The sequence below is a fragment of the Balearica regulorum genome, chromosome 8 (genome assembly GCF_011004875.1).
Source record: "Balearica regulorum gibbericeps isolate bBalReg1 chromosome 8, bBalReg1.pri, whole genome shotgun sequence".
Classification (NCBI taxonomy): Eukaryota; Metazoa; Chordata; class Aves; order Gruiformes; family Gruidae; genus Balearica; species Balearica regulorum.
In genome coordinates, this window is record NC_046191.1 from 16,410,517 (window position 1) to 16,438,455 (window position 27,939).

Consider the following 27,939-nt stretch of genomic DNA (forward strand, 5'->3'; position numbering starts at 1 on the left):
ATCCACACTGCGCCCTGCACTTGAATGCTCACCTTGAAGATGGCTCAGAAAGCTCTTTTCCTCCCTTCTGCCTGCTTCTTTCTAATGCAGCCTTCTCACTGCCTTTCCATCCATTTCTCTGCTTTTGTTAAATCCTATAAGCAATTATCAAAAGCTTCTTATTCCCAGGGAACAAGACAAAAGTAACAGCTTATTTTCAGAAGATTTTGCAAAAGCTTATGCTCTGGTTCTGCTTCCATTACTGTGCATCATCTCCTTAGGAGCTGGAGTAAGACCGCCTATCAGTCAGCAACTGGATTCAAATTTGTATTAATGAACAAAATTAAGAGTCAACATATGCCAGATTTCCTGTTACGTTTAACCTCCATGGAACAGAGAGCCAATGAGAAGCTCCAGTAACTGGCTCTCACCTTTTTTCCAAGAGAAGATAAATCACCAAACAGATGGTGAAGACACAAATTGGTTTCTATGATACATTAGTGACCTGCTCTAATATGGTAGGGCTGAAGCAGTAGTCTAGCTAGCAAGTAGCTCATACAATTTAAAAAAAGGAAAAAAAAAAATCAATACTGGACAAGAAAGCTTTATGATTCCATTATAGAAATTAAGTCTCAAAATCAGTAAGGATTATAAGTATTTTCTACATTTCTTTGGTTGATAATACCTGCCCTCATTCCCCAGGGATTATCCCACAAAAAATACTTATCTATCAATGGCTTGGGCAGGCCACGCTCTATGTCCTACTGAACTGGAAAGCAGCAGCTCGAGTCAGAGCTTAGGGGCTCCTGCCCCATGGCACATGGTGCCAAATTATAGGATGTAGCTCACCTGCTTTTGGTAAGAGAGGCACTTGACCTCAGAAGGTGATGAGCCCGTCACACCATTCACAAAACAGAAAGTACTTCCACAAAGTGCTATCCTACCTCAGATAGCACTGCAAAAGAAATTAAAGAGCTAAAAGAAAAAAATCCAAGCCCAAGGACTTGCCCTGCTTCAGTCAGGTGTTGGCAGCTCAGAGCCATCAGCCATAACATCTCGCATCACAAGAGATGCGGAACTCACACACTCGGGCAAGAGCCTTTGGAAGCATGTACTGCCCAATATATTTGTATACCTCATCAGTGCAATACCTGCTGGAACATGTTTATATGACTAATCATCCATGGACATAGCATTAATTACCTGCATTTTCTAGCTTCAAGTCTCTGACCCAAGATTCCCCTAAGTACTGGCAGAAAGTAGGTCAGTAAGGAAAATAAAATTTGCTTTCAGACATGCTGAATTTTGGTCCTGTTTACTAGGGAACTGCTTGTTTTATAAAGAGACATTCCAGAAAGCTACCAGTAAAATAGCAGCAAATACAGAAAACACCAGCCTCTTACACATTACGAAGTCAAGATTGCCAAGAAACTGCTAGCAATCAGTTAATGCTGATCACTTCTGCAGTTTGCAGAACAGCACTTGGATTGTCCAGGGCCCCAAAGCAGACCCTGAAAGACTAACATTGACCCCAACAAGTTCTATACAAGAAAAATTGACTCTCCTGTCCTGACTGGAATACAGTAACCCTCTGTTCTAAAAAACACAATTAGCATCTGTTTGATGAAAAGACAATTACAGAAAATCTTTGCTAACAGTGTGAAGTCTTGGTTATTGGTAGCAATTTAATTTTTATCCACAAGCTGTTGTGACAACTGAGGCCACAGCAAGGCATTGCTCAGACGGGGATGGGGAGAAGATTCTCTGTCCCAAAGACATTTCAGCAAGAGAAGCATTAAAATTTGCAGACCATGGATACGTGGAAATACCAACACAAAAACTGTTTCTTCTAGACATCTAGCTGCAGCCTAAAGAAGACAAAGTGACATTCATTTCCAACAAAAAAAAAAAGTATTCATTGTCAGGAAGGCAAATACTAGTGGGGGAAAGATTTGAACAGCAGCACACCTGTCCAGATCTCAGTCACCACTGCTCTTACCTGATGGCCAGAAGCGCTGCTGGGAAAGCTGCAGTTATTAACCTCTCTCCTTTAAACATCCCAAAGGAGAGGCAGAGAATCAAGACAGACCTATTAAAAAAAAATTGGTTTTCAACTTACCAAAAAAAGGTGTGAATCCAGCACTGGTTTGCCCATATATCCAACTCTCCAGTTTCCCAGAAGGAGGGTGGCAGAAAACCTGGTCTATTCTTCCTTTGGGAAAGTATTTATTCACATTTATTTCAAGAATCAATTATTTTCTCCCTTGCCCTTCATCTTAAGTACAGGCCAGTCCACACTACAACCAACCTGTGCATCTTTACAGCTCAGAGGTGATTACTGCTGAGAACACTGCAGCTGCGTTCGATTCTTCTAACATCTGCCCACCACAGGCTTCATGGGAGTGCTACTGAAGGTCTCAGCAAGATGGTACTGTGAACTCCTGGTATCTTTGCCCAAGGACAGCAGATCAGGCTGCAGGTAAATACATAGTTCCATTAACAAGAACACACACTTTGGACAACGCTGTTAGCAAGCCCTTCCTTTAACAGTTGAGGTTTTGTTCTCCTGATTGCCTGGCAGCATCAGAGCATGAATCTTCCAAGTTCTAGTTAGTTTCTGCCCATCACTTTCCTACATTATGGTTCTTTGCAATCAAAGACTCCTGGTGCCCTCGGATACTCTTCTTCACACCAGATTTCAAGGGGATGTAATGCAGTATTTTGAGGCATCTTCTCTAAGAACAGCTTTCAATAAGTCAGGAACTTGTTAAGTTTTACCAGCATCATTCCCTTCTTACCCCAAATGAAGCTGTCAACCATCTTACTCATGCACAGGCAGCATTTCAAATTGCCTTTGCAATTTGAAACACTAGCAACCCAGAACTTGCACAGAGTCCATCATTAACAGTTTAGGATACATATCCAGACCAAATCCTAGCCAACACACTAAAGCAAACATCATGTGCCACAGACAATTTGCTTTCAGGGAGCAGATACCCCCATACAGACAAAGCAGAGCATCTAATATAATAGTCCACGCACCCCCAGGGACAGTCAGTACCACTGGAAGTCTTCAGAAGCACCTGTAAACTCCTGCGCAGTACTATACTGGAACTGCTTTAAAGCTACCAGAAATGCTCTGTTCATTAAAAAAAATAAGTTATAAAGGTGAAAGGGAAAACCTTCAGTACTTTAGGATGGTCATCTGTAAAGACACCTAGACACTGAACTGAACAAACCAACTGCCAGGCTCAGTTGTTACATATTTTCTTCCAATTAAGATGCACTTGAAACAGAAGTAATTAGGCAAGTCAACTCCCTGGCACTGTTTTTGCCTGAATTTGTCCTCCAGGTTATGGCAATGCAGCAGTGCATTACTAAAAAAACCAAACCACCCCAAAACAACCCACACCCAACAAAAACCCCCCAAAACCCAGCAATAAAGCAATAATCTTTTTGTCATCTTTCATGTGATGATATGCGATATGAAAGTTTCCAACCATGCAACTTTACCTACAGCTAAAGTAGTTAAGTTTAATTTGGACACAGTACACATCAAATATTGTGGATGTAATAGAAAAGACTCAAAGCCAAAAAACCCAGAACAAACTGCTTTTGTTTTTAGTAACGCTGGTAAAAGTTGTGATCTATATATGGTTTGTGTTAAAATGATATACAAGAGGGAGAACAGCAATTAATTTGCACTTTTGTGCAGCTCTGTAGTTTTACATAAATTTATTTCAAGGAAACAAATTGTGCCAAGTAGAAAATTACAGTCTCAATGCCAAATACGTCACTTCAAGTGAAAAAGTCCTCCCTTCTCCTTGACCATTTTTTTTTTTAACATGGAATTATTTTTAAAAGTTATTTTCATGTATTTCTTTTTCTTATTAACACTATCAGATGGTTCAGGGTCACTTTCCTTCCTCCTAGAGGTGATTAGCAAACAGAGCTCCCACGGACACTGCTCTAGAATCAGCCTTCTATAACATGACAGAACTTGGGGCAAGACTAGAGTTCTTCACCGCTCTCCTCCAGATGCAGCTTCCAGGCTCTCCTCCTGGTCACCCAGCTGATGTCACATTAGCAGCTTTTCTTCCCCCAACTCCTTAATTAGGTAAGCGTAGTCTGTTCACAACGAGGCAGGTCCAGACAGTGCGTTTCATCGCAATTCGGATAATTAGTCTCCTCCATACAACTGTGCTTTCTTTGCACATATTAGTGGTAAATTTCAATGTGTAATCATCAATTAATAAGTATCAAGTTGTCATCACTCTGTTGTCTGCAAAAGAAGAAATGCACAATTTTTCATTCAGCAAGAAATGCTATAGGAAGCATTTACCCATGCAAGACCAAGCTGAGTTTTGATCCTTCTGTTCTGTGCTCTCCTATTTCAGCATACAGATCAACACCTGCACTGCTGCTGCTATATCAAACTGCAACTGCTGTAGTGGCAAAAGCTCTAGATTTGCACTCCAGCTACCAGGATTGTGCCTTCAATACTCTGCAGTGTATTACAGTAAAGCATATTTATTATGCTCAAGCAGACAAAAATCTCTTATCCTGCACAGTGACTTGGATGTGAAACCTGACACTGTACCTGGCTGGAGTTCTTATTAACTAGTTGGTTTTCAAGTGTCCACAGCAACTGCTGGGATACCTGCCCATCATCATTTCACATGCTCTTTTTCAGCTATGAGGTTTCCCTCTGTCAGAGTGCATCAAAAGTATTAAGTTGCATTTCACAAACGCCTCAGTATATAAGCAGACAAGTATCCTACTCCAAAAATGGGATTTGTTACATCAGTTGGGACTGAACAAGTGTTCATATTCAGCTCTATTCCTTCTCCCATAGCCTGGCTTCCTTGCGCAGTGCCCATGACCATTCTGTGCGCAAGCAGGAATTCTCCCGGACTGCCTAGGAACAGAGACAAGACCCCACCACTCTCAAACAGGGATTCAGAGGCGTGTTAGGTTTAGTCAGAAAGAGAATTCAAAGAATAGACTTCCAGACCAGCAAGCACCAGGTGGGATGTTCATCTCTCACCAACACCAGCTTAAAGAGGACCACTGCTAAGACCTCCAGAGGCTTGAGTTTGGTGGCAACCAGACATTTACAAGTGTGTTTCCAATAGTCTGACAGATAGTATCAAACCAGTTTGCCTCACAGACACAGCATAGCTTTGAGATTAAGTACTGGTCCCTGGCTGAATCACATTCTCTTGCTTTCTGCTACCACTCCCAGCCTAGTGGAAAAGCTTTTTGGAAACAGAAGATTTGCAAAACCCCAAGAAGCAGAGACTTAGTTTGCCCTTGACTCCTTGGCAGTTCCACCTTATACTCTGCAGTCCTCCCATCAACTTCCACGAGTTTCTGCATGGTAGGTTTCATATGAGCAACGCACTTAAAACATGCATTTAACCTCAGAATTTTCCGCCCCTGCATGAAAGATCTAACACCAAGTAAAGCACAAGAGGAACAACAGAGTCCAAGTATTCCACAGGTTGAATTCTGGATGCTCCAGCATTTGTGAAACAGCACTTTGCATTAAGAAGTTCACTGGTGTACTTCTGAGAAAAACACTTGTTAAAAAACACCCTACTGACCTCCTACAGCAGCAGATAAATGGCATGGAAGTCTGCTCTTTTCTGTAACCAACAGTGCTATGGTCTTTTAGAAATTCATGTAGATCTGTTACTGGAAACCCGCTTTGTTGGTATTTCTGAAAGAGAAAGCATTTTATTTACAACACATGAGAAGTTACTGGGCATGAAGTGTTCTAAAGTTTCCTCTAGAGTGTGATATCAAAACCAGACTATTTGGTTCACTTGGTCAGTATTGCTGTAGGAAAAAAAAGAAAATACAATCCCATCCTAGAAACACCACACATGTAGTTGGTGGAACAAAGCAACCTAACTGACAAAGTTTATATTATTCACGGATTCTTGTACGTTTTGTTTGCTGTCCATAAGACCAAGCAAGTGATCTCAAGACATACTGGCATTGATTCTCCCTTGACCTGCTGAGCTCACTGCAAGTGCTCTGGGCTCGTTTTCCCATGGAGCACCAATGTTGGATTTGGGGGGGCCTCAACATGGATATTCAGTGTTGCCATGCTGAAGAAATGCTCTGCAAAACAGCAGTTCAGCACACTGAAATGGCTCCCCCATTGATCCATGTGAAATCTCGGAGGGAAGAGTAACAGTAAAAGACTGTTTTGCAGGTCAGACCTTCCAATAAAACTCAGAAGCTCAGGCAGTTAAGTTGTATTTTAAGATGCTTAGAAAGTAGAGCTCTTGCTCAGTCTGGAAGCTGTGGTTCATGCCAGACTAGGCTTATTCTGCTGGTCTATTTATCTGACACTAAGACAAGAAAGGGACAGGAGCTAAAGAGCATGATCCACATTGCCTTCCCACTGGTTACTGCAGCTATCAGGAGCACAAAGCAAAGACAGCACTAGAGGATGAGAACAAAAAGTAATTACCAGAAACTTCATTTTACTTTCAGGCAGTTTATACTGGAAATGGATGGCGCAATTTTAACTTGAACGAGAAATAGTGGGTCTTTTGGAAGACATTTCCTTTTAACCACACATTAAGCAAGCCCGGACACCTAAATGAGTTTAGGGTTATTTGCTTGGCCCTTACCACACTCCTGCCAAGCGGACATCCTCTGAGATGCCAGCAAACCCTTCCTGATCTCAGCTTCTGGTGCTGCGAGAAGAAACGTTCACTTCAAACAAGACTTATCTGGCTCTGTGTAACTGTACCTAAAAATTGACTCTTTCCACTCATCCTTCCGCTTATGTTTCCATTAGCTGTCACCTTTTTTAAGCCAGGTGAAGCAGCAGAAAATACAGAACAGGAACACACACTAAGGATAATTTTCCAAGCCAATTATTGCTTAGTCATTTGGATGACTACCCAGTCATCCTCCCAATTTCACCACAGACTAAGCTAAAAGATTTTAATAGTCACACCCATCATCATAACTAATACTAGATAGTATGGTGTTGAGTGATTAAACAAGAATGAACACAAAACTGATTAGAAGTGTAATGGGAAAAAAATGTTTTACCTTTATGGTGTCATAGGAGTCGGTAATGAGTGCAATAAAAAGGCTGAGAATCATGTATATAAACAGACTAATGAAGGAGTACAGATACAACCGACTGAACACCCACACCAGCGTGCTCTTCTGCTGGATTTGAGCAAACGTTGCAAACATATCATCACCATTGACCAAAGAAAACAGACACTCGGCCACCGTGTTCAGATCTTCAAACTAGAAAATAACAAGTACCAATTATTAATAGAATGTAAAGATCAATCATCCAGATTAAAGGGAAAGTGAAAAGCGTTATAAAGACAAAAAGTAGTGGGTTTTTTTTTTTTTTTTTTAGAGTTTTACTCATAGCAGAAGAAAAAAGCCAACCCAGTCAAATGAAATGCTCCCACACTTTCTTTCCTGTACATTCACACCAAAACATACATGTCAGTGATAGAACCATGTAGAAATATAATCTTGGCTAAGCATTATACATTGACAAGAAAAGTAAGATTTATTATCAAGAAATAAACTTGTGATGCTCAACAGGCAAAACAGCTAGTAACTGACCACCACAGAAAGTTTAAATTACTGAATTTTAAGCTCTTTTAGAGCTGCAGGAAAATATCATTCTGTTTGCCAAAACACATAAAGTGATTTCACAGAATCTATACAGTAAATCAATGGCACTATGCTGGGAACAGAATCCACATCCTCTGGTTACCCAGCTCTGCGGCATTATGGGATAACTAATCAATATTGTATTAAGAAGTTAAAGATAGCATATAGTCTTCAGAGCTTGAATAGTCTAAACTGGATTTGTCTTGTGATAACATCATCTACCTGTCATTCAGAAAACCCTGAGCTGTAGGTAAAAAACTATAGCTGTACTGTGAAGCTACTAAGCACACCCTGGATGAAATCATGGTTTTGTTTCAAGGACATCCTCCTAAATTCCTAACTCCATTTCCCCAAGCTGACCATGCCCTGAGGCTAAATTCCATTCAGGAACTAGGTAAGCACACTTCCCATCACTACTCTGTCCCTCCAAATAATTGGATTTGTTAACTACGCTTTATTGGACAATATGAATTAATTGTCAGTGCTTTAATGTAGCTATTATCAATGAAGGAACATGACTACACTCACTTGAATTGCGGTCCTGTACTGAAAACAAGATGTCAAGAGGCATAAGTTTGTGAGGAGAGAACATACAGTTGCACAGAAAGAGCAGGTCTGGTCTTACCTATGGCTTGCTTATTTTTTATTATTATTTTTATTTATTTTTAAAGCCATTATGAGATCCAGCAGCACATCTTCTTAGAGGAAGGGGTGCATGGCATAAGTAACCCACAAGTTTTGATGCACGGGTACAGACAGAAACCTGCTAAGGATTGCTTGCCTATAAGCCCCTGGATGGACATAACACAAAATGCAGGACTCTCTCTCTGGCTGTAGCAGGAGGAGTTTAAAAACATACTTATTGCTGTGTTTTTGAGCTAAAGCCTTCAGAATTTTTGAGCACAAGGACCTCTCTGCCACAGACCTGCACAGCAGGGAAGGCTCTCCCTGTTTCTGAGCAGGGAGAGCTCTCGCAGCCGGAGAGAGCCCTGCGCGGTGCCACGCTGCCTGCCAGCGGGGTCCTGGGGAACTGTCAGGGACGGGGAACCCCACGCACCACAGCTGCCTGACACTGATCTGCGATATTTAGCAAGAGGTAACACTTATAGATAAGCATATCATTGACTACGCTTCCTTTTGCTCAGATAATTAATGTACTTGCTGCAGGGGAGCTACAGCAGTATGTATTCTGTGCTCCTTATAAACAATGGAGCCTCTGGTATGACTGAGGATCCCACATCATCCCATGGAGAAATGTATTGTCATCAACTTGAAATACGTGCAAACTGAATACCTACATTTCTCAAAGGAGAGAATTACATTATGTTAGAGGAATCCGAGCTCTGGGGGTGCAAGAATCTGAAGTAACCACTGCAGCAGGTTACAATACATACTGTGTGTAACCAGAAATCAAGACTGGGAATTCATACATTTGTTACTGATTAATGCACATCTAGACTTTATCACAACAGGAATCTGGTGGGTTTTTTTTCCCTTCCAAACTCTCACATAGAGCATCTGCCGAGAAAAGAAAAAACAGACACCACCACAGAAAACAAACGAGCTTTGCAGGTTTTTTTGCTTGTATTTTGGAACGTACAAAGCCTTACTGCTGTACCTAAGTTTCAGACAAGACAACACACCAGGCACACACTTCCATATCAACCTTAAAACAAACCAATCAACAAAAACCCCCACAACACACCCACACACAGGAAGCAAAGTAAACAAGACACGATTTCATCCACTGCTTCACAAGTCAAGATTTAGGAGCTGAAGTTACATGGCACAGGAAAGATTTGGAAAAACAGAGTCATGGAGATTCCCAGAAATGAAGTAGTGCCTCTTAAGCCCAACTGAGCTGGGATTGCCAGAAGAGGGCGAGAGAGATAAACCAATGTAACTCTAGTCCCCAGCCAAACACTGCCCGGATAAACCATCCACTCGTCACAAACAGACCCTTGTGTTTGAGATTACATCGAGTTCAAGCACTCAGTGAAAGCAAGAGCACAGTTATTTTGTTAAACAAAGCAGCAGCGGGACATACGCATGGAAGGAGAAACACTCATGTTCATGTTACAGCTTTTAAACAAAAACATGAAGACCTATTTCTGTTGTTATAGCTAAGAACTGTACACACACAGATATCCACACATCATGAGACCAGAAAAGCAGTACATACCTTTTCATGATAAGGTCCCAGGACAATCCAACCACAGAAAGTATAGCCAAGGTAAATCATCCCAGCACAACAACAAAACCTTAGTACTTTGGGCAGTGATGCCTGCATAGTTAAAATGAGCACCTACACATCAGGGTGGAAGAAAGGAGAAGGGGAAAAAGCCACAAGTTAGGGAGACCTGAGTAAGAGTGACCAATATATGCTTTAATTGTCGAATATTTGATTCATGCCTTACATTGTAGGTTTGAAAATAGCCCAGGTATCTGATGACGCCAACCCAGACAAGCAAAGTTGAAGTTCCAAGTAAAATGCTGCAGACATCATAACTTGTGAGGTTCTGAGGGATCCAAACAGAGCAGGTGGTCAAGTTACAAAGCAGTAGGTATGTCAGCCTGACAGCTATTCAAAGTTCCAGCAGTTCAAACAAAGCAGGACAGTCCAATACTGAAAGGATGTTGCTACATCACAAAAATCAGACCAAAGCAAACTGCGGTTATTTAGTGAGATCACCCAAATGCAATACTATTGCAAATAAAAGCATTATCTACACTGATATTCTTGTAGTTTTGCATGAAGAACTAAAGCCTTTACCTTGATTATGATACAGTTTTGATATTAGATTGAATATCTCCAAATTTTTGTTTAAAAAAAGGTTAATACATGCTATTGTTAGGCAAACAAGCTCTCATTTGCTATTTAGTAAAACACCAGCCATCATTTAAATAAGTGAGCCTCGAGACTACATGCATGAAAACCCCTTCCATGCTACATGCGTTTACATCTCTGAACAGGTTGCCAGCTGTTTGGAACCTGAACATCATTTTTACTACCAGTAAAGTTTATAACCAATTCTACTTGCATTTTTACTTTAGAAGGCTAGAACTGGTTGCAATAAACACAAGATACTCATCTAGCTTATGATTTCCTACCCTCATTCCCCCACCAGCCATAAAGCTAGAGGCTCTCAAGGGCTTCCTCTGAAGGCCACTCTGGCACCTGCCCTTTGAGCCTTAGTGCATGTAAAGCAGGACACTACCTACCCTGTTTTTCCCAGAATACAAAGTTTTGTGAACACATCAATTGTTGACATACCAGTCTATTGAAGAAAAAAAACCAAAAAACAAAAAACAACCACACACCAAAAAAACACAAAAACCCCACACACAAATCAAAAACCAACCAACCAAAAAAACCCTGGAGAGCTGCCAGCTGGACAAAACATACTGATTTCAGCAAACCCAGACTAGGAGGTTGAAGGCCAGCAGGTGACACTGTCTGCGCCTGCAGTTTGGCCAGGCCAGCAAAGCAAGCTAAACCAGCCGTGTTTCCAGTCCCACAAGCCGTTGAGATCCCTGTTTTATCCAAGGGGATGACTCTTGGTTTCCCAGTACAATATGTACTACTACTATTTACAGAAATAACACAACCCAAGTTGTTGGTTTGGGGTTTGGTTTTTTTTGTTAGGAACTGCCTACGCACAAGTCCTGTACCAGGGATTAGTGGACTTAGCACTAGAAAAGAGATGTTTAAGTAGCTTATGTGGTCTTACTGAAAGACTTTGGGGAAAAGGGACTGAAACCAGTTTTCAGTGAAACTAGCACAAGAAAAACTAGCAAAAGTAAACAGGATGACTAGTGACTATGATAGCTCACTTTCATTTGTCCCCAAGTGAAAATACATTACATGTGGTCGTAACAAGACTAGTATTTTTATCTATTAGTATTAAAGTCTCACCTTGGCTTTTATTTCCATTTTTAGGATTGATCCAATGATTGTCATCACATCACTGATAATTACCAGGACATACCATCCATTTATGAACTCCAGGCGATCAGCATGACAGACGTGACGGTTATATTTCTCCAAGAAGAAGTTCACAAATCTCTATTGACAAGCATTTAGATGTTTTGTTACAGGTCACCTTAGATGAAAGGGATGTATGGTTGCCCCAGTAGTATAGCCATGCTCAAGTTTCACACACCCTCTTTTCCTATAGTATTTTCTGGAATAATAGCTTAAAAGTCATTCTCAATAGCAATAGAAATAAATAGGGAAAAAATTAAGATTGGTTTAGGTCGGTGAAAACTGGCTTTCCACAGAACAGCTGACTTCATAACTAATCCCCACTAGCCTAAGCATGACTCGTTATCCCCTTTTTAGCCCCTTCACAGAAGTTTCTGTCTGGCTCCAACAGAGCACTCCAACTAAGAGTGAAAGAGTTAATAAATACAACTATAAGGCAAGAGCTCTCATTTCCAGTAGAGCCAACAATATCACTTCCCACACCCAACGCTGCCTATTGCTTTCACTTGCTCTTTTTGCTCATGAATAAATGCCAGTGTCCCTGTTCCTGACAGCAGTTTGACGATGCCTTTGCTGAACTGTGTCCTTTTCACCCTTCTCTTGTTTATAAGCTACAAAAAAAAAATATATATATTGAACAAGAAAAAAGTATCTGTGCTTTGATTTTCTACTTATCCTGAACTCTTTTTCCAACTCCCATAAGCCACATGCTTGCAAAGTTTGTGTCAATTAATGGTTATGAAGTGGCACATGGCAGGGTGCAGCTTGTAGCTCTGCATCAGTATTTGTAACAGAAGAGCTGAGTCTGCCTACATGAAGCTCTGCAAGCAGCTTGAGATGAAGTCAAAGAGGGCTAGTCTCAGTCTGCAAAGGAGGGTGAACGAGGAAGGTGACAGTAGATGGTGATCAAGGATTGTGTAGGGAGGAGAAAAGAAGAACTGAAAAAGGGCAGTTCCAGAAAGACCGAAAACCCCAGAGTTAGACTATATACTATGCTTTACATTTTCTCCAGTCAGAGCTGACTTTGAGGGATGTTCATTAAAGGATTAGTTTATAACAAGACCTCTATGGTAATTCTACTCTGAAGGCAGGGAAGGAAGAATTCATGTTTTGAAGGTGCAGGATGTGTTGCCTGTTAGCAGCACAGAGACTCAAGTTATTTTGCCTAAAATCCTGGACCAAAAAAAAGTTTCCTTCTTTCGCTCTTGAGAGATACAACAAAATACTTCATATTACACAAACAGAAGTAAAAACCCATTCAAGCTAGCAACTGTTCATCACAGACATCTACACATCCTTTCTAGAGATAGAGGTACAGTAAGAGAGCAACATCCTGCAATAGATATCCTACCCAATATTTCAAAACATCACTTGACAAGAGTAGCAGCAAACAAGACAGACAAAATAAACATTGAGATTATGAGCACTGTACTTACTTTCTGTAGTCTCAAGGCAAGAACAATGGATCGTGTGCAGAGGATGAGAGAAACAAAGCAACTTAAAATGACAAATCCGTCAAAGACTAGAATATACTGAGTGTTTTTCTGGAGAACTGTAAAGAGTCAAAGAAAGGAAGCAGAGTTAGTCTTTTCACATCTTTCTGAGCAAAAACTGTTACAAAATGTCACATGTTTTGCTTTTAAATACTCTCACCCCATAAATAGATGGGTTAAGAAATATTCTTTCTGCAAATATGGGCCACAAGGGTGAAAAGCAAGTTAAAGTTCTTCAAAATAAAACCAAAAATGGGCATATTAATACAAGTGTCCCCTTTTTGCACTAAGTTCACCTGCCCATCTGTACTCCAACAGTGTTACAACTATGCAGGGTAAGAGAAATGCAGACTTTGGCCCATACCAACATTATTAAATTAAAACCAAACAAAAAATCCCACCTCATTTCTCATTCCATGACCTGCAATCAGAAACTTGTTTGACTTTCTGTACTGTATTCTTTCCATCCACAGGTTTAAAAGCCATCATGTGAACCCAAATCAGGTGTTTTCCTTTGCTTGCTCATATCAATTGATGAACAGGATGGGGAATGCCTTGCTAGACAGACGGTTACAGAGCAGGGGAAGTGATGGGAGATGTGCAACACTGCTATCAGGCAAACACACGCGCACCATACTTACCAGAGCCAAGTATGTGCCAGTCTTTACATTCTTGAATGTCAGTGTCACTATCAAAATAGATTTTGATTTTTCCACTGTGGGCTCTATTATTGAAAGTTATCTGGAAACACAAGAGTGTATCGGAAACAAGATTAACAATCTCATTCCATAAAAAAAGCTTGGCAAGTGCTTTCACATAAGTAATTGTTAATCTTCTAAAGGTTAAATGTATTTGCTCAACAAATATTTATCTCCTTCTCAGGTTATGAAGTTACCAGCTGGAATAGCATAAAAAAAATAATATTGTCCCATGGCAACATCATTTCAGCAACCTTTGGGAAGGAGGGGTAAGGGCCAGGACACACTCAACTGCTTTCCCCTTACAGTCTAAATATAAGGATGACTACTACCCCTTCGCTTAAGCTCTTGTTATACATACAGTGTTGGAAGTACCATACCCCACATTCACTTACGGTATTTTGAAATGCATAGCAGTCAGGCAATTCACGGGCATGGATTGTCTGTAGAGCAATGCCTTTCAGCTTGAAGGAGATTTCAACCTGTATAAGCCTGAATGTTTTAAAAAAAAAAGAGTATAAATATATGTATAAATATACACAAAAATACACACATACACAAAGCAAGGAAACTGTACAACTCAGAATCCACCATATTCATCAGAAAGGACAAGTTAAAAATAAAAAAATCCCCACACACCACTTTACCTGTAAAATTCAAGATTGAAAAAAGAAGAGTTGAGCTTCAGTTCAGCCTTGTTACCAGCTAGCTCCTGTGGCTTAAAAAAGATACATTCTGGGAGGAGAAAAGGAAAAGCTGTAATCTTAAAAACTTTGCATAGAGAGTGGCATAAAACTGAGATAATTGGGTTGAACCGGAAGGTCCTAATCAGGCAAAACGTTAATTTTGAGCAAACCCATCCATAGAACGCCACATCTAGTGGGATCAGAAGCAGGTTTATGTAGTAAACCTTGAGAGGCTAATAGCAAGGACTCAGCTCTGAGACACCCACCCAGTGAAGGCACAGACTGACCAGCATCCAAAGTTCTGTATTTGAACTTTCTGCAGGGACACACACACATGCACAAAAACCCACCCCAACAACAACAGAAAACCCCACAAACCCCATCCACAACCCACTAGTGACAGCAGTTGAAGAGAGCTTCCTATAGTCTACACGGCTGCCATTTCTAGACAGGTACTAAAAACCAAGAGGGAAATCGGCAAAAGGCCTGTTAGAATTCCCATGACTGCCACGCAAAAAGTTACCGGCTTTAAACTTCACTGATTTAGCATTAGAAGTACTCCACAGCAAGGCATTTTTAGTATAACAACACTATACCTGTTTCAGTAGAAACATCTATGTTCAGCGTATCATTGGAAGGAAGCATTGTGCCTTTCTTGTACTGTTGTTTGCAGATTTTTAAACCTGATCCGTCACGTTCATAACCAAGCGTCCCCAGGGATATGTTCTTTAATTGCCTGTACTAGTTTAAAAACAAAACAAAAGCGGAAGTTAGAGATTGTCATCTTTTTTGCATTAGATAGTAACTTACAAAGTTACATGTATCATAAAAAAACCCCACACCAAAATCTTTACTTTCACATACAGTCTGTAAGTGGAGAGTGGATGTGTCGTGGGAAGTTAGAGGGCTGCAAGCCACTAACTAGTAGTGATTGGCATCCTGGTGACACAGTGACTGGGAGCCCCGTACCTACTGGGCTGCCAGCAAACGACTACCCGTGTGTCGGACAGCAAGCCAGCAGACAGCTTTTAATTGGATGCCTGGCAGCGATTTCAATGCAGTATTGCTACTAACTCTAGGGATATCTTATGTATTTATCTCATGAAGGTGTTACTTTTCACACCACTTGAAACTTGATTGCTTTACGTACAATGCAAGTAAGAGTTCTTATCAAGTCCACCCCAGGAGTAAACCCAAAGCTGCTCCCTGTGTGACTATACAAGAGGGAAGCCATGCATTTGCTGTATAACCAGCAACCAAGGAACATGCATCGAGCTTGGGCAGCCTCCGGAAGTAATTTAACCTGTCTGCGTTACCCAAGCACAGAAGCAACCCAAAACATGCTTGTGAGGAAGGCGCTTTCTTTTTCACTTACTCTAAATACAGCACAAGTCACCTGCATATGCTAAGATATGCTCAAAAACAAGGACTAGAAGTGGAAGCAAATAAAACTATGCCAAGCCAAGCATTGTCCGCACACAGATCAGCCCTGAGCACCACCAATGAACTCTCTTCAAGGCCAGTAACCTCCGGACTTGCCTTCCACATGTCCTAGGTGTCTGCTGGAAGCAAGATATATTCTCTGGTCCTTGGAGTCACACCTTCCAGCCCTGCACAAGCAAAGCAAACCCCTGGGGCACAGCTCTCCCTGTGGTTCTTGACTCCTCAACAGCTGAGGAGATCAATAACTAAGCATGAACGCAGCTGTCTGCCAGCTCAGCTTAGCACCAGCTAACATTGTCCATGAGAGGCCAAACGGACCCCTGGCCCTTTGAGGAAAAGGGCATAAACATCTACTAATTCTTTAGTTTTTATCATTACCTCACCTAGTGAAAGGGCTTGGGGCAGCATACAGCACTGGTCTGCTCTGAAGGAAGCATTTACCTCCCAGGGAAGTAAATAAACATGGGAAGTCAGACATGGCTTCCCATTCCTTAAAAAAAAAAAAATAAATTGTTCAGCTGGTTTTGATAGAGATTAAACCCTTTTCCCCTTAAACACGGATTTTGTTATTATGCATCATTCGGTATCACTGTATTTCGTCCTTCCTATGGGCATGATGGCCACTAGCCCATCATCTGGGGTACAAAGTCCCAGTGGTCATTAACAGCCACACACTCCATATCCAGAAGAACTGTAACAGGAACAACCACATTTCCATCCAAAGCTCTGCCTCGCAGCACTGCTTCAACTCCTCACAGCTGAGCTTGCAACAGGTTTAGAGAGCCTGGGAGAAAAGCATGGCCTCCACACCCCATCAGAACGTTATCTTAAGGCAAACTAAGGAAGCCAAGTCTGACTAATGCAGGTCAAGTGAGTGGAAACAGTAGTTAGTCACAACTCCACGTCCCTCTGAGGACACCTCCAGATCACTGCATCTAACAGCCGCTGCTCTGTCCACGTGTGCTTTCAGGCTCCTGACAGCATAACACGTGGCTCTGGGTTACTCACATGACACTTTCAAATGCTACAAAACACTAAGAGCAAAATTCTTGTTTACACATTTCTAAGCAGGCTGAGCCAGAGCAGCCAGCAGAACATCCTGGTCCTCCAGACTCTGCCGCTGGCAGGGTACAGGCATAACAACTCCGCATGGCTGCTTTGTAATAGAAAGTTCCAAACTGGACCCAGGAGAGGAGTAAGGAAAAGCTGTGTACTCTTCCAAATGGAAAGTATGTTGTTTTTTTTTTTTTTTTTCCCAGAGCGTGAAAGTGTAACAGTGGCACATTATACAAAGCCTAAAATTCCATTTTTACAACTCCGGTTTTGCTATTACCATCTTCTGAAATATCATATCTTCTGCCTGCCCCCCCCCCCAACCATGCATTTCAAAATAAAACACCAAACCCTATGGCTTCTAGCTGCCCATCTCAAAAGAAGAAAAGCATTGCTTTTAGCTTAGGAGCCAGCTGGCTTGCCTCTTCCTAGAAGGCATCCTTTAAAAAACAAAATGAAAAGAAACAAACAAAAAAGCAACACCAGTCATAAAGTTCACCTGGAGGCACACTTTAAGTCTTACATGTGATTAAAAAAAAGCCTCAGGAACACCACAGAACACTAAAGAACTCAGATTACAGAAGTTTACACCTCCCTGGAGGATATGTCTACATTTATACAACATAGACATTTTATAAAGTAACCTTTTTCTGATGCCTGTATCACACATTGGCTCATGCTTGAGGATATAAAGCTATTATTCCTCTATTGTCTTCTATCTGGACTTCACCTCAGCCTTAGTGCCTACAAAAGAAGGAAAGTGAGACAAAGCAAGCAAGGAAGGAAAAAAAGCACAGTTTATAGCAGAAATAGTGGCAATATTGAGAGTTCAGAGGAAGACTGAGAAAACTACTTCAGCACTTGTTTAACATACCAGGAGTGAGAGTCTCAGCCTTGTCCAGCACAGCAGAGACAGCACCTTTGACCTGTTGATGCCTCTGCTGCCGCTTAGAGGAGGTGGCTGAGGAGCAGCAAGCCCCAAGCGAGCGCACGTTTAAGAAGGAGGTATAGCCTTCGCACCACTGCGACTGCTGGGCATAACCGACGGGGAAAACTGCTTTAAACCAAGCGTCAGAGCTGACGTCCCAAGGTCAGGGAAAATGAGAGGAGGTTTAAAGCCACCTTCCGTTCATCCCATGTGAACCGTTTCTGAGCTTATCGTCATCCCCAAACACAAGAGACATTTCATTTTCCACACACACACTCTGTCATCTCATGATTTCTATATGTATATAATATTAAATAGAAAAACGTTTACTGAATTTTCATCCTAGATTTATTCACTTTCCTCCCATGATTGTAAAGGGACTGTTCTTTAAAATACCATCCCTAACCAGGGTGAGTGCCCCTACATTCTTGGAAGTACCGTATTCCCCATTTTGAGGCCTCTGGCACTCACTACAAAGCTGCAATTCAGCATAGCTGTAAGCACAAATTTTTTGAATACCACGCATAGGTATATTCAGGCCCGTAGCTCTTCAAAGAAAGACCTAAACAAAGGTTCCAGTTCATGCAAGATGACTAATTTTCAAACTTCCTAGATTTCAGTACTACGCACTAACGGAGTAAAGTTTTGGTTTAGATTTGTCTCAGAGAGATGCAGATATCTACACACAAAATTCAGGATACCCCACCTATGCTGATTCACTGAAATATCAGAACTGAAATCCAACAATAGTGACAGAAAACCAGAACCTTAGCAGAAGTTTATAGCTATAGCTTCAGCTTTAAGACTGTTCATTATAAACACACACACTTACCTGGTTAACAACATAAAAAATGCTATCATAAGCATCCTGTTGTGTATATATACTGCAGCTGTAGTCATCTTCATCAACTCCAGAATAGCCTTTCAGGAATAGGTGTTTAAAAGCAACAGTGTTTTCTTCTTTGAAGGAGACCACCAACTGGTTACTCAAACCAAAAAAAATAAGCTGTCAAGAGAAAGAAAAACAAATTCAGATTTTGCACATTGATCAAGCAGCAACGTTTTGGAAACAGCTTTGAATTATAATAAATTCAAAACACAAAGGTGCCTGTTCCTGTAACCCTGCGACAACAGGAGCAAAGAATCTGTTAATTAATGCCATAAGACTACTAAAAATCAAGGTTACCACATGCAGGGTAAGAACAACAGAAAAGTCTCCCACTGATTCTAAAGCCTAGTGCAGCAACTAAACAGACAGCCAGATCACTGCCACCTTTCACACATCCTGGACCAACAACTCTAACCGGAATTTGCCAAAAATTTTGTTAAGGATGCAAATAGCATAAGAGCTAACCTACCAGCACAGCCTGCTACCCCAGAAATGCCCTGCTTCGCTACAGGACAAATTCCAGCAGCTTCTTCCTATCTCCGGCATGGCACCGGATTAGAGCAAACCTATGTGGGACCCCACAGCAACAAAAAGCATCACCTGCCTGACCCAGGTGCTGGTTAAGGAGGCTGTAATAAGCAACAGCAGCTGCCAGCAGAGTTAGTGCTCAGAATTTGTGTTGTCCTACCATACGGATGCTCCTCCCAGTCTCACCACCACCAAGGAAAAATGTACAAATGGGGCCTAGAAGTCAAAATCAAGCAACAAAAGTTTCTTCACAAATAGAGTAGCAGGAGGATGCCCTAGGCCCCAAATAGCTCTTCATCCTAGTTTTAAACTGCTTACTAACTGCAAATGTGAGACTGTCTTATTACTGCATGGAGTTTCCAAGCCCCACAAGAAACTGGTAGAAGTAAGGAAGTAGCAAGAATGAGAAACTGAAAGCAAAAGAACCGTGAACTTAGAAATCCCCCAAAGCAGGCAGGCTCCACTAACATCCAAATTCCTTCATTCAAAACACTGGAAACTGGAAAGCACACATGTTTTCCCCCCTTCATTGAAATATGTCATCTTTTGTCCTAGACAATAATTGCTTAGATGTGGGCCAGGCTAAAAGAATACATGCAGTAGGACTATTTAGTGCAAGGCTGTTTGGTTGTACAGCAAAGTCACAGCCAGGGCAGAGAAATGGGGGTGTCAGCTCTGCTGGGTATATACAGTCTTCGAATTAAGAACTGAACCTTCATATTTTTAGCCAAGTTTTAAATCAACCATTTATATCTTCAGCTGACTGAAAAAAAAAAAAATCACTCAGTGCTACAAATACATCTGCAGCACTCTAGTTAGTATCTCAAAAAAACCCAGGGAGCTTCCAGCTGCAATACAGAGAAATAAAACATACTCAGCAGGGTTTCCTCAGGGGACGCCCTAGGGGATTTCAGCACAGCACTGGAGTAAAACTTACGCCCCACGCTGGGACAGAAGCCTCTTCTGCATTCCAGTCAGGCACAGACAGCCCAGCTGCTGCACCTCAGCAAAGATGCCACAAGTGTCACGACTAACAGGCTGGCATCAGGCAGAAGCAGCTAGAAAGAGGCTTAACATATTCCCAGATCATCCTTCAATGGTCTTGTCCTCACTCTGAAATAGAGATGCTTGTTGAACCTCTCCATTTACTATTAGCTCACATTTGAGACCTCCTTGCAGAGCAGCAACAAATTTTCCTTCAGAAACCCTATTTTCCTTTTCTTGCTGACCACCTGCCTGGCATCTGAGCACGACCCAGGGCTGACAAGAAAATTCTTAAGTGACGATGCAGGAACTCTTGCGGCCTTTGAAAGCCAAACAGCAGAGCACCCCTTCAGCTTGTAAAGGATAGCGGGACACTGGGACAGCAGACTGAAAAATGGTATGTTCAACGACTTCCGAGAGTGTAAGTCAGTAGGTTAGGACAGATTGAAAATACTGCTCCTTTCCAGAGCCACATGAAGTTACTTTTTTGTCTCATTACTCTCACACAAAGGCTTGTGCCTTGTCTTTGAAGGGAGGGCAATAATCCACATCTGAGGTACAGCTGCCAGTGGGGCACCCTGTCCTCTCAGCTTACTCTGTGCTTGCACTGCCCACCCCCCAATACGCTCCCTGTTCTCAGCAGCTCTGACACCACGGGTAGCAATTGTGCCAGCACTAGTGTAAAGAGCCGATTTTAGCTAGTCTTGCCTAGACAGGCCGGCCGCTGCATCCCGCTCCCGTCTGCAGCCAGAGCTCTGGCACGGCAGCAGCAGAGGCCGGATCCTGTGCCAGCGGGGCCAGCCATGTCATTCCAGCGGGGAGATGAAGAGCAAGAGCGGTCAATAAAACACAAGGGCACATAAGCTGGGGTTATGCTTTATTCTAGCAGGCAAGTCAAACACAAACCTGGAATTCTGCGACTCAGCATGTTTTTAGGAGTTGCATATTTAGCTGTACTTGCAAAGTGTCAGATGTCAGAGTCCTAGATTTCAAAGGTCCAGAAAAGTCATTTCTACTTACACGTGTCCCATTTTGCTTCCCTCAACTTCCAGTCACCATTTCTTAGTGGACTGTAATATAACCAATGACACCGCGATACCAGCGCAGTTTAAAAACACCCTCTTCTTTGCCTCTACCTATGTGGGTACCTGACTGTTTGAAATGCATCATTTGATGACAGAAGCAAGGGGCACATCTGATTCCTGCAGCCCAGTCATCCCCACCATCCCCAGAGACTGCAGCATTTTCACACTGAACACGTACATTGAGTTACTGACTAGATTTCACTTTCGACATGGTCCAGTGAAACTATACTACATGTGAACATCGCAGGAAGCAGAGCACAGCAGTACTGTGACAGCAAGCCTAAAGACCACGTTGATTCAGTGGGAAAGAAAAGTAGTTTCTATATAGTGTTATCTTAAAGATAGCAAAATACCTGGTCCAATACTGCCCCAAAATCTCCAGGAGGCTCTTATAATTTAGTTTATGTTATTCCTCCCCCTCCACACACCTTTCATGTATTTTTTTCTCTCTGGACTGAAATGGGAAGTTCAAGTCAGTAACAAACATCCAGGGATGGCAAAGGCCCAGGACCACAGACCTACTTCTCCTGCACATCACTGCTACACTTTCTAAAAGTAAAAACAGAGGAAGGATTACCTGTGTAGTAACCATAAGTATCTTCAAAATCTGCAAAGCCAGTTTCCATGGTATTTGATGTCTTGCTCTGTATTTTTCACAGGGGTTCATGAAGTAAAACTTCAAATCCTCTTTCAGAGCCGTCTCTTTTAGATCTAAATCTGACTGAGCCATCATATTTCTGCCATAAATAATACGTTAATTAGAAACCAACAGAACGCTTTGGCAGACAGTTTCCTCACAGATCACCATGTGACCTAAAAGGTCTGTGACAATTTTCTGTTTGTTTTATAGCAAAATGCAAGAAATATTTCCCTATGACCACATCATTAAAAATCATTCAATCACATTAGATCATCAAAACACAACATTTACACAACTATTTCCCAGGAAATAGGCATTAAATAAGAAGATCTGTAATAGTATACATTTATCTCTCTTAAAACTAAATATTTGAAATTAAGAGAGGCCACTGTTAACACATTTCTCTGAATAACCCACATTCTACCACCAGAAAAAGGTATCTTAAAGACTAAACAACCAGAGCAGGCTTCACAGCACACTTCTGTTATGAACACGCAGCTTTAAGGGCTAAACTCATAGGCATTTATTTATTTAAATATCTGGGCATGTAAAAAAAAAAATCAGGGGAACAAGCACAGAAGACAGTTGTTGTAGGTGTCTTAAATCACTCTAATTTCCCCCCCCCCCCCCAGCTGAATGGGACATTGAAAACTTTCCCCTTCTCCTAATCTTTTTAACCCTATTTTCCAGTACCATAGTTGTCAGAAATTTCCTACTTCACACAAAGATCAGAACCTAACTTTAATTTTTTTTCCCCTCCCTCCATGTGTTACGGTAGAGCCATCATATCTGAAACTGGCTACATAAGCCAATTATCAGTCCCATTTACCATCCAAAGAATTACTCCCCATATTCTGAATTTTATAAAGGACATTTTCTCAAGGAATCAATACTTTTGGTTTTGACCAAGTTTTCAGATGCATTCCTACTTCTTCTGTCCTCACCTGCCTGAAGTTTAGAGGTATTTAAGCCCAAACTGTAGACCACAAAGCATGTTTGGTTTGCTAGAACCAGCTATCTCTCAAGAGAAAGGAGAGTTTAAAAACACAGTAAATTTGACACTATGGTGTTTCCTCATAAGAGGAAGTGTGTATGGGGGAATCTATTTTAACATTAGAAGCTCAAAGGTTGTCTTTATTACACAGCCTTAAATCAATCATTCATGAAGATGATGGGAGGTAGGCTGATTTTGGTTTTGAAACAGAAAAACCACAGTCAGGTTTTTAAGAACAAGAAACTGTGGAATACATCCCTATTTAAATTTATAATAGAAACATACTAGACTAGTTTTAATAGCGTTTAAGAACTTTGAAAAATTTAAACACATCTGACAAAAAAGCATATAATTACAGCTGTGAGAATTGTCTAAGGAAACAGGTACCCACATACTTCCATCCTGCACTGACACCCAAAGACATCGCTGCTCCTGTACCAGCTTCTCTTCAACGGGCAGCAGCATTTGTGTAGGTACATAACAAACAAGACCTAACCCAGAGTAAAAGTCATAGGAGTAGGTGGGAAAGAAAGAAGAAATGGAACAGATTTAAGCTGGATCTGGTCAAGATTCAAAGCATGAAGGAATGAACCACTCCAAGACCTCATCAAAATCTTCCCCTAAGCTTCCAATAAAAGCATATCTGAAGTAACAGATCTTAAAAATAATAATTAAAAAAAATAATCAAACCTTGTAAGAAACACTATTTCCTTTGATATTCAAATGCATACCATGGAAGACACGGTGTTTTTTTCCAAAGTCGTCTTTCAAGCCCCTACAGCTATTCTAGAAACTTGATGTTGACTAATAGCAATATTTTCACTTTTACACATCCCTTAACTCCACTGGCTACAGTTTATTCTCACTGATGCCTTTAGCTTCCTTTATTAATTAGCTGTAGAAACTGAGCAGGAAATTCAGTCAAGGAAAGCAACATACTTTTTCAGCTTAAGAGGAAGCAGTGAGATTCAAGCCTAAATCATGGTTAGGCTTTGTCTTCCAATAAAGAGGAGGCGTTCTCCAGTATAATATTCAAGAAATAATTCATTTGGCAATAGATGAAATACAGCAATTGGTTTTAATTCATCCATTTCTAGAATAGATTCAACATTACATCCAAATAAACTGCATTAAATCTACAGAACTAGAACCTTCAACTGAAGCTTTAAAAAAAAGTTTAAAAGCTCCAAGTGATTAACTTACTGCATTTAAAACAGACCATCTAGCTCTACCAAATGTTTATTAGCCTAATAATCTAAAATCCAAAAATAATCCAAACAAAGCACCTAGCTCAAGACAAAGTAATGGAACAATTCAATTGAGACACAGGAGTGTAATTAACACCACTCAATAGGTTTCCCTAGTATGTTTTGTAAAGCACTGATAGAAGCAAGTTTTCTGAATTAAGACTAACCCTGCAATGCATGTTTAAATGCATATTTAAGTGTCATTAAGTGCTGTGCATCACAAATAACAGTTGTTACTAATTCAATTCTGAAAAGCTGCATTAGTATAGCCACCATTGCAATGCTGTACCTGTAGGACAATCTGTCGTTTGGACAATGTTTTAGCGAGGCACTTGAAAGCTCAGTATTCTATTGCAGAAAGAGGTTTCCACTCTAATGACTACCATTTACAGCTGCCTACTGATGAAATAAGCTTTTAATAAGTAGCTCTTCACCCAGCTGAAAAAGCACCATGGAATTAAGTAGCTAAAAAGCTATAGAGTGCAGATTCACTTTCAAAAAAATAAATTAGTAATTTACTCCAGGAGCAACACTAGCAGCGTCCAGAGATCCGTATCGGGAACATTTATCTACTTGAACTCTAGATCTTGAAGAGGTATTAACGAGATTGACGTGGTGGTTATGAAGAAAACAAACCAACCAAAAAACAATCACTGAGTTGGGTTCTACATATCAGACTGGACAGCCCCAGCTTCACCTTCATGCTCGCCCAGAGGGGAGCATCGCCCAGCGCTTCTCAGAAAAGCGAGTTCTAAGAAACTGAGAAAACCCCCCTCGTTCCCCAGAGCCGCCAACGTTACCAATCGCGAACCTGCTGCGGGAGGAGCAGCAACGCTGCCAAAGGCGGCTACAGCCAGCGGCACACTCCGAGCGCGCTGCGGCTCCGTGACCGCAGCGCACCGCCACGGGCAGGGGAGGTGTCCGGCTCCTGAAGAGCAGGACAAAGCCAGCCCCGAGAGCTCAGGCAGACAGGACCTACCTTGCGCACCAAATTCAAAACACGAGTTTGGAGCAACACCTCCGGCTGTTCGCTAACCCGGTGCCCGACAGCAGGAGCGCTGCGCTGCCCTGCGGAGTCGTTCGTGTGTCCCCCCCCCCGTTGCTGGCGCGGCGGGACACGCCCGTTATCGCGGCCCCACACGGCCGCCGTGCCCCGACCCGCGCCCCGGGGCGCTTCGCTCCCTCCCGCAGCCGTTGGCGAAGGAGCGCCCTGACCCTCCTCCCCGCCGCGCCGGGCGGCGTGACCCGAGCGGGCAACGCCGCGCCCGGCCCCGGCCCCCTCCCGCTCACCCGCTGGCGGCGGCCCGTCCGCCGGGCAGGTACTTGAGGGAGATCTCCATGGGGCCGGGGCCGCCGCCGCCGCCGCGGCGGCTGCTGCTGCTGCTGCTGCTGCTGCTGCTCGGGCAGGACGGCGCGGGGCTCCGGCAGCCCTCGGCAGCGGACGGGAGGAGCCGGCGCCGCGACCCGAGCGGCCTCAGCCGCTCAGCCCCGTCCCGCCAGCGAGCCCCGCGCCCTGCCCTGCCCCGCCGGCCGCGCCGCCTTTATAGGGGCCCGCGCGGAGGAGGGCGCCCCGCTGCCCACGTGCCCCGCGCCCGCCCGGCCGGGCCGGCGGCGGATGGAGCTGGGTGCCGCGCGCCAGCCCTGCGCCGGTGCTGAGCAGTGAGTGAGCGGTGCTGAGCAGTGAGCGGTGCTGAGCAGTGAGTGGTGCTGAGCAGTGAGCGGTGCTGAGCAGTGAGTGAGCGGTGCTGAGCAGTGAGCGGTGCTGAGCAGTGAGCGGTGCTGAGCAGTGAGTGAGCGGTGCTGAGCAGTGAGTGAGCGGTGCTGAGCAGTGAGTGAGCGGTGCTGAGCAGTGAGTGGTGCTGAGCAGTGAGTGGTGCTGAGCAGTGAGTGAGCGGTGCTGAGCAGTGAGCGGTGCTGAGCAGTGAGTGGTGCTGAGCAGTGAGTGAGCGGTGCTGAGCAGTGAGTGGTGCTGAGCAGTGAGTGGTGCTGAGCAGTCAGCGGTGCTGAGCAGTGAGCGGTGCTGAGCAGTGAGTGAGCGGTGCTGAGCAGTGAGTGAGCGGTGCTGAGCAGTGAGTGGTGCTGAGCAGTCAGCGGTGCTCGGGGTCTTGCTAAGCGAAGTAAGGGTCGGTAGTGGCTGTTCTAGGCGAGGAGAGGACATGCAGGAAGACTGTCAGGTTAGATTAGCTACTACAGAGCCGGTCGGTTTGCAGCCGAGAAGGTACTTAGTTCCTCAGAGGATGCGGTTTATATGCGGTTACTGCATATTAGGGTGTTCAAAACAGAATGCAGACTTATAAGAGGTTTCTTTGCAGCAACTGTGAGCTCTCTACCTGCCCACACGGTGGGGATGGGCGGCGTAGGACTCTGACATAATGCTCTCAGATGATGCTGTGTTTGGTTACAGTCATGCTGTTTAAGGGAGAAGAAGGAACAAAGGCCCAGACAAACATTTATGTGCAGTTACTCAAAATTAGTTGTGAGAGCGTTATGTCAGCTCATGTATGAAAGTTTTCTTAAGGTGTCCTCTGAAGCATCTGCTATTAGCTGCTGCCTCAAGGCAGGAAGATGCCCCTGACACATGCAGTCACAGGTTTGGTCTTGTACAGCAGCATCTGTTTCCACCCCCCATCTGCCAGAGATAAAGTATGCCTTTACACATTTTTTTAATTGAAAAGGTATGAGCATATCTGGAATTGATTTCTTTCTCTTTTGCATGCACTGTTTACCTGAGAACATGCTTCTATCCAACATGGAAACTGGTACTTTGAACCAAGTATGGCCCCCACCTCACTCTTCCCTTCAGCGTAACTTCATTCTGCTAAGAGATCCGAGCTCTGCCGAAAACAAGAGGTTCTCGCTACCTGGGCACATGCAAAACATTGGCATTGAAATGAGCCTTGGTATGAAATCAGCTGTTACCCAAGTTTAGCACCTCGCAACTTATGCTCACGAGGAAATACTATCAGTATTTTTCAGGCAACTCTTTCCAGAGCCCGGTGAGAATCAGAACAAAGGAGCTCTCTTACTCCTCCACACCTTCCTGGACAGCACTGAAGCCCCTGTTTGCCTTAGGATGGCATTTTTAAGCATGAGTTTATCTGATGCTTTATCCGCTTCTTTGCTCTCCCCACCTGCATTTTACAGTTCTATCTGTGCCTGCTTGATTGTATCAGCATAAAGATACTGATGTCTGCAGGATGCAGCTTTACATGCGTTACTAGCATCGCTAATGTTGAGATCACTGATACTGTTGAAGTCACGAGGATTTTTTTAGAATAAGATCATTGTTACACTTCTTGGCTCTGCAAGGCCGTAACCAGTACATCGTATATTGACACAAAATAAGATTAAAAAGCCCCAGCACATACACAACAGCAGCAGCCACAGCTCTCTTGGCAGAGCTGCACTGCACCTCAAATGCAGCCAGTAGGTTAGAAAACACAGCATTGACTGGCTGCTGCTCAGGTGAGCCAAATACTCCGGCAGATGCAGATCCCGAACGCCAAGGACCAAGCAGGTCAGAAATCTGGACAGCAAGCGCTTAGATTGCCAGCAGCACTACCAAGGAGAACAATACATGGTTTTCTTAAAAAACAAAATATAGATAGATACCAGATATGGAATACAAGCAGCATTTAT

At 42.8% G+C, this 27,939-nt stretch overlaps 1 protein-coding gene across 5 annotated transcripts in view; it reads right to left on the reverse strand.

Moving 5' to 3' along the window:
• Window positions 1-25,887, reverse strand: part of MCOLN2 (mucolipin TRP cation channel 2) — a 32,645-nt gene extending 6,758 nt beyond the window's left edge. The window contains exons 1-14 of one of the 5 annotated variants that reach the window (XM_075759818.1): window positions 25,591-25,857; window positions 21,997-22,156; window positions 18,766-18,939; window positions 15,106-15,250; window positions 14,471-14,558; window positions 14,219-14,315; window positions 13,767-13,866; window positions 13,069-13,184; window positions 11,564-11,713; window positions 10,065-10,166; window positions 9,830-9,952; window positions 7,057-7,263; window positions 5,586-5,701; window positions 1,979-2,068 (exon numbers count right to left, since the gene is read on the reverse strand). In XM_075759818.1, the coding sequence (XP_075615933.1) occupies window positions 1,979-2,068; window positions 5,586-5,701; window positions 7,057-7,263; window positions 9,830-9,952; window positions 10,065-10,166; window positions 11,564-11,713; window positions 13,069-13,184; window positions 13,767-13,866; window positions 14,219-14,315; window positions 14,471-14,558; window positions 15,106-15,250; window positions 18,766-18,939; window positions 21,997-22,156; window positions 25,591-25,640 (1,718 nt within the window). In that variant the 5' untranslated portion in view covers window positions 25,641-25,857. Of the gene's footprint in view, window positions 1-1,978; window positions 2,069-2,128; window positions 2,453-3,697; window positions 4,262-5,585; window positions 5,702-7,056; window positions 7,264-9,829; window positions 9,953-10,064; window positions 10,167-11,563; window positions 11,714-13,068; window positions 13,185-13,766; window positions 13,867-14,218; window positions 14,316-14,470; window positions 14,559-15,105; window positions 15,251-17,649; window positions 17,732-18,765; window positions 18,940-21,996; window positions 22,157-25,279; window positions 25,471-25,590 lie in introns of those variants that run through there. The other 4 variants (XM_075759819.1, XM_075759820.1, XM_075759821.1 and 1 more) reach the window with 4 other exon arrangements.
• Between the last annotated feature and the right edge of the window lie 2,052 nt (window positions 25,888-27,939).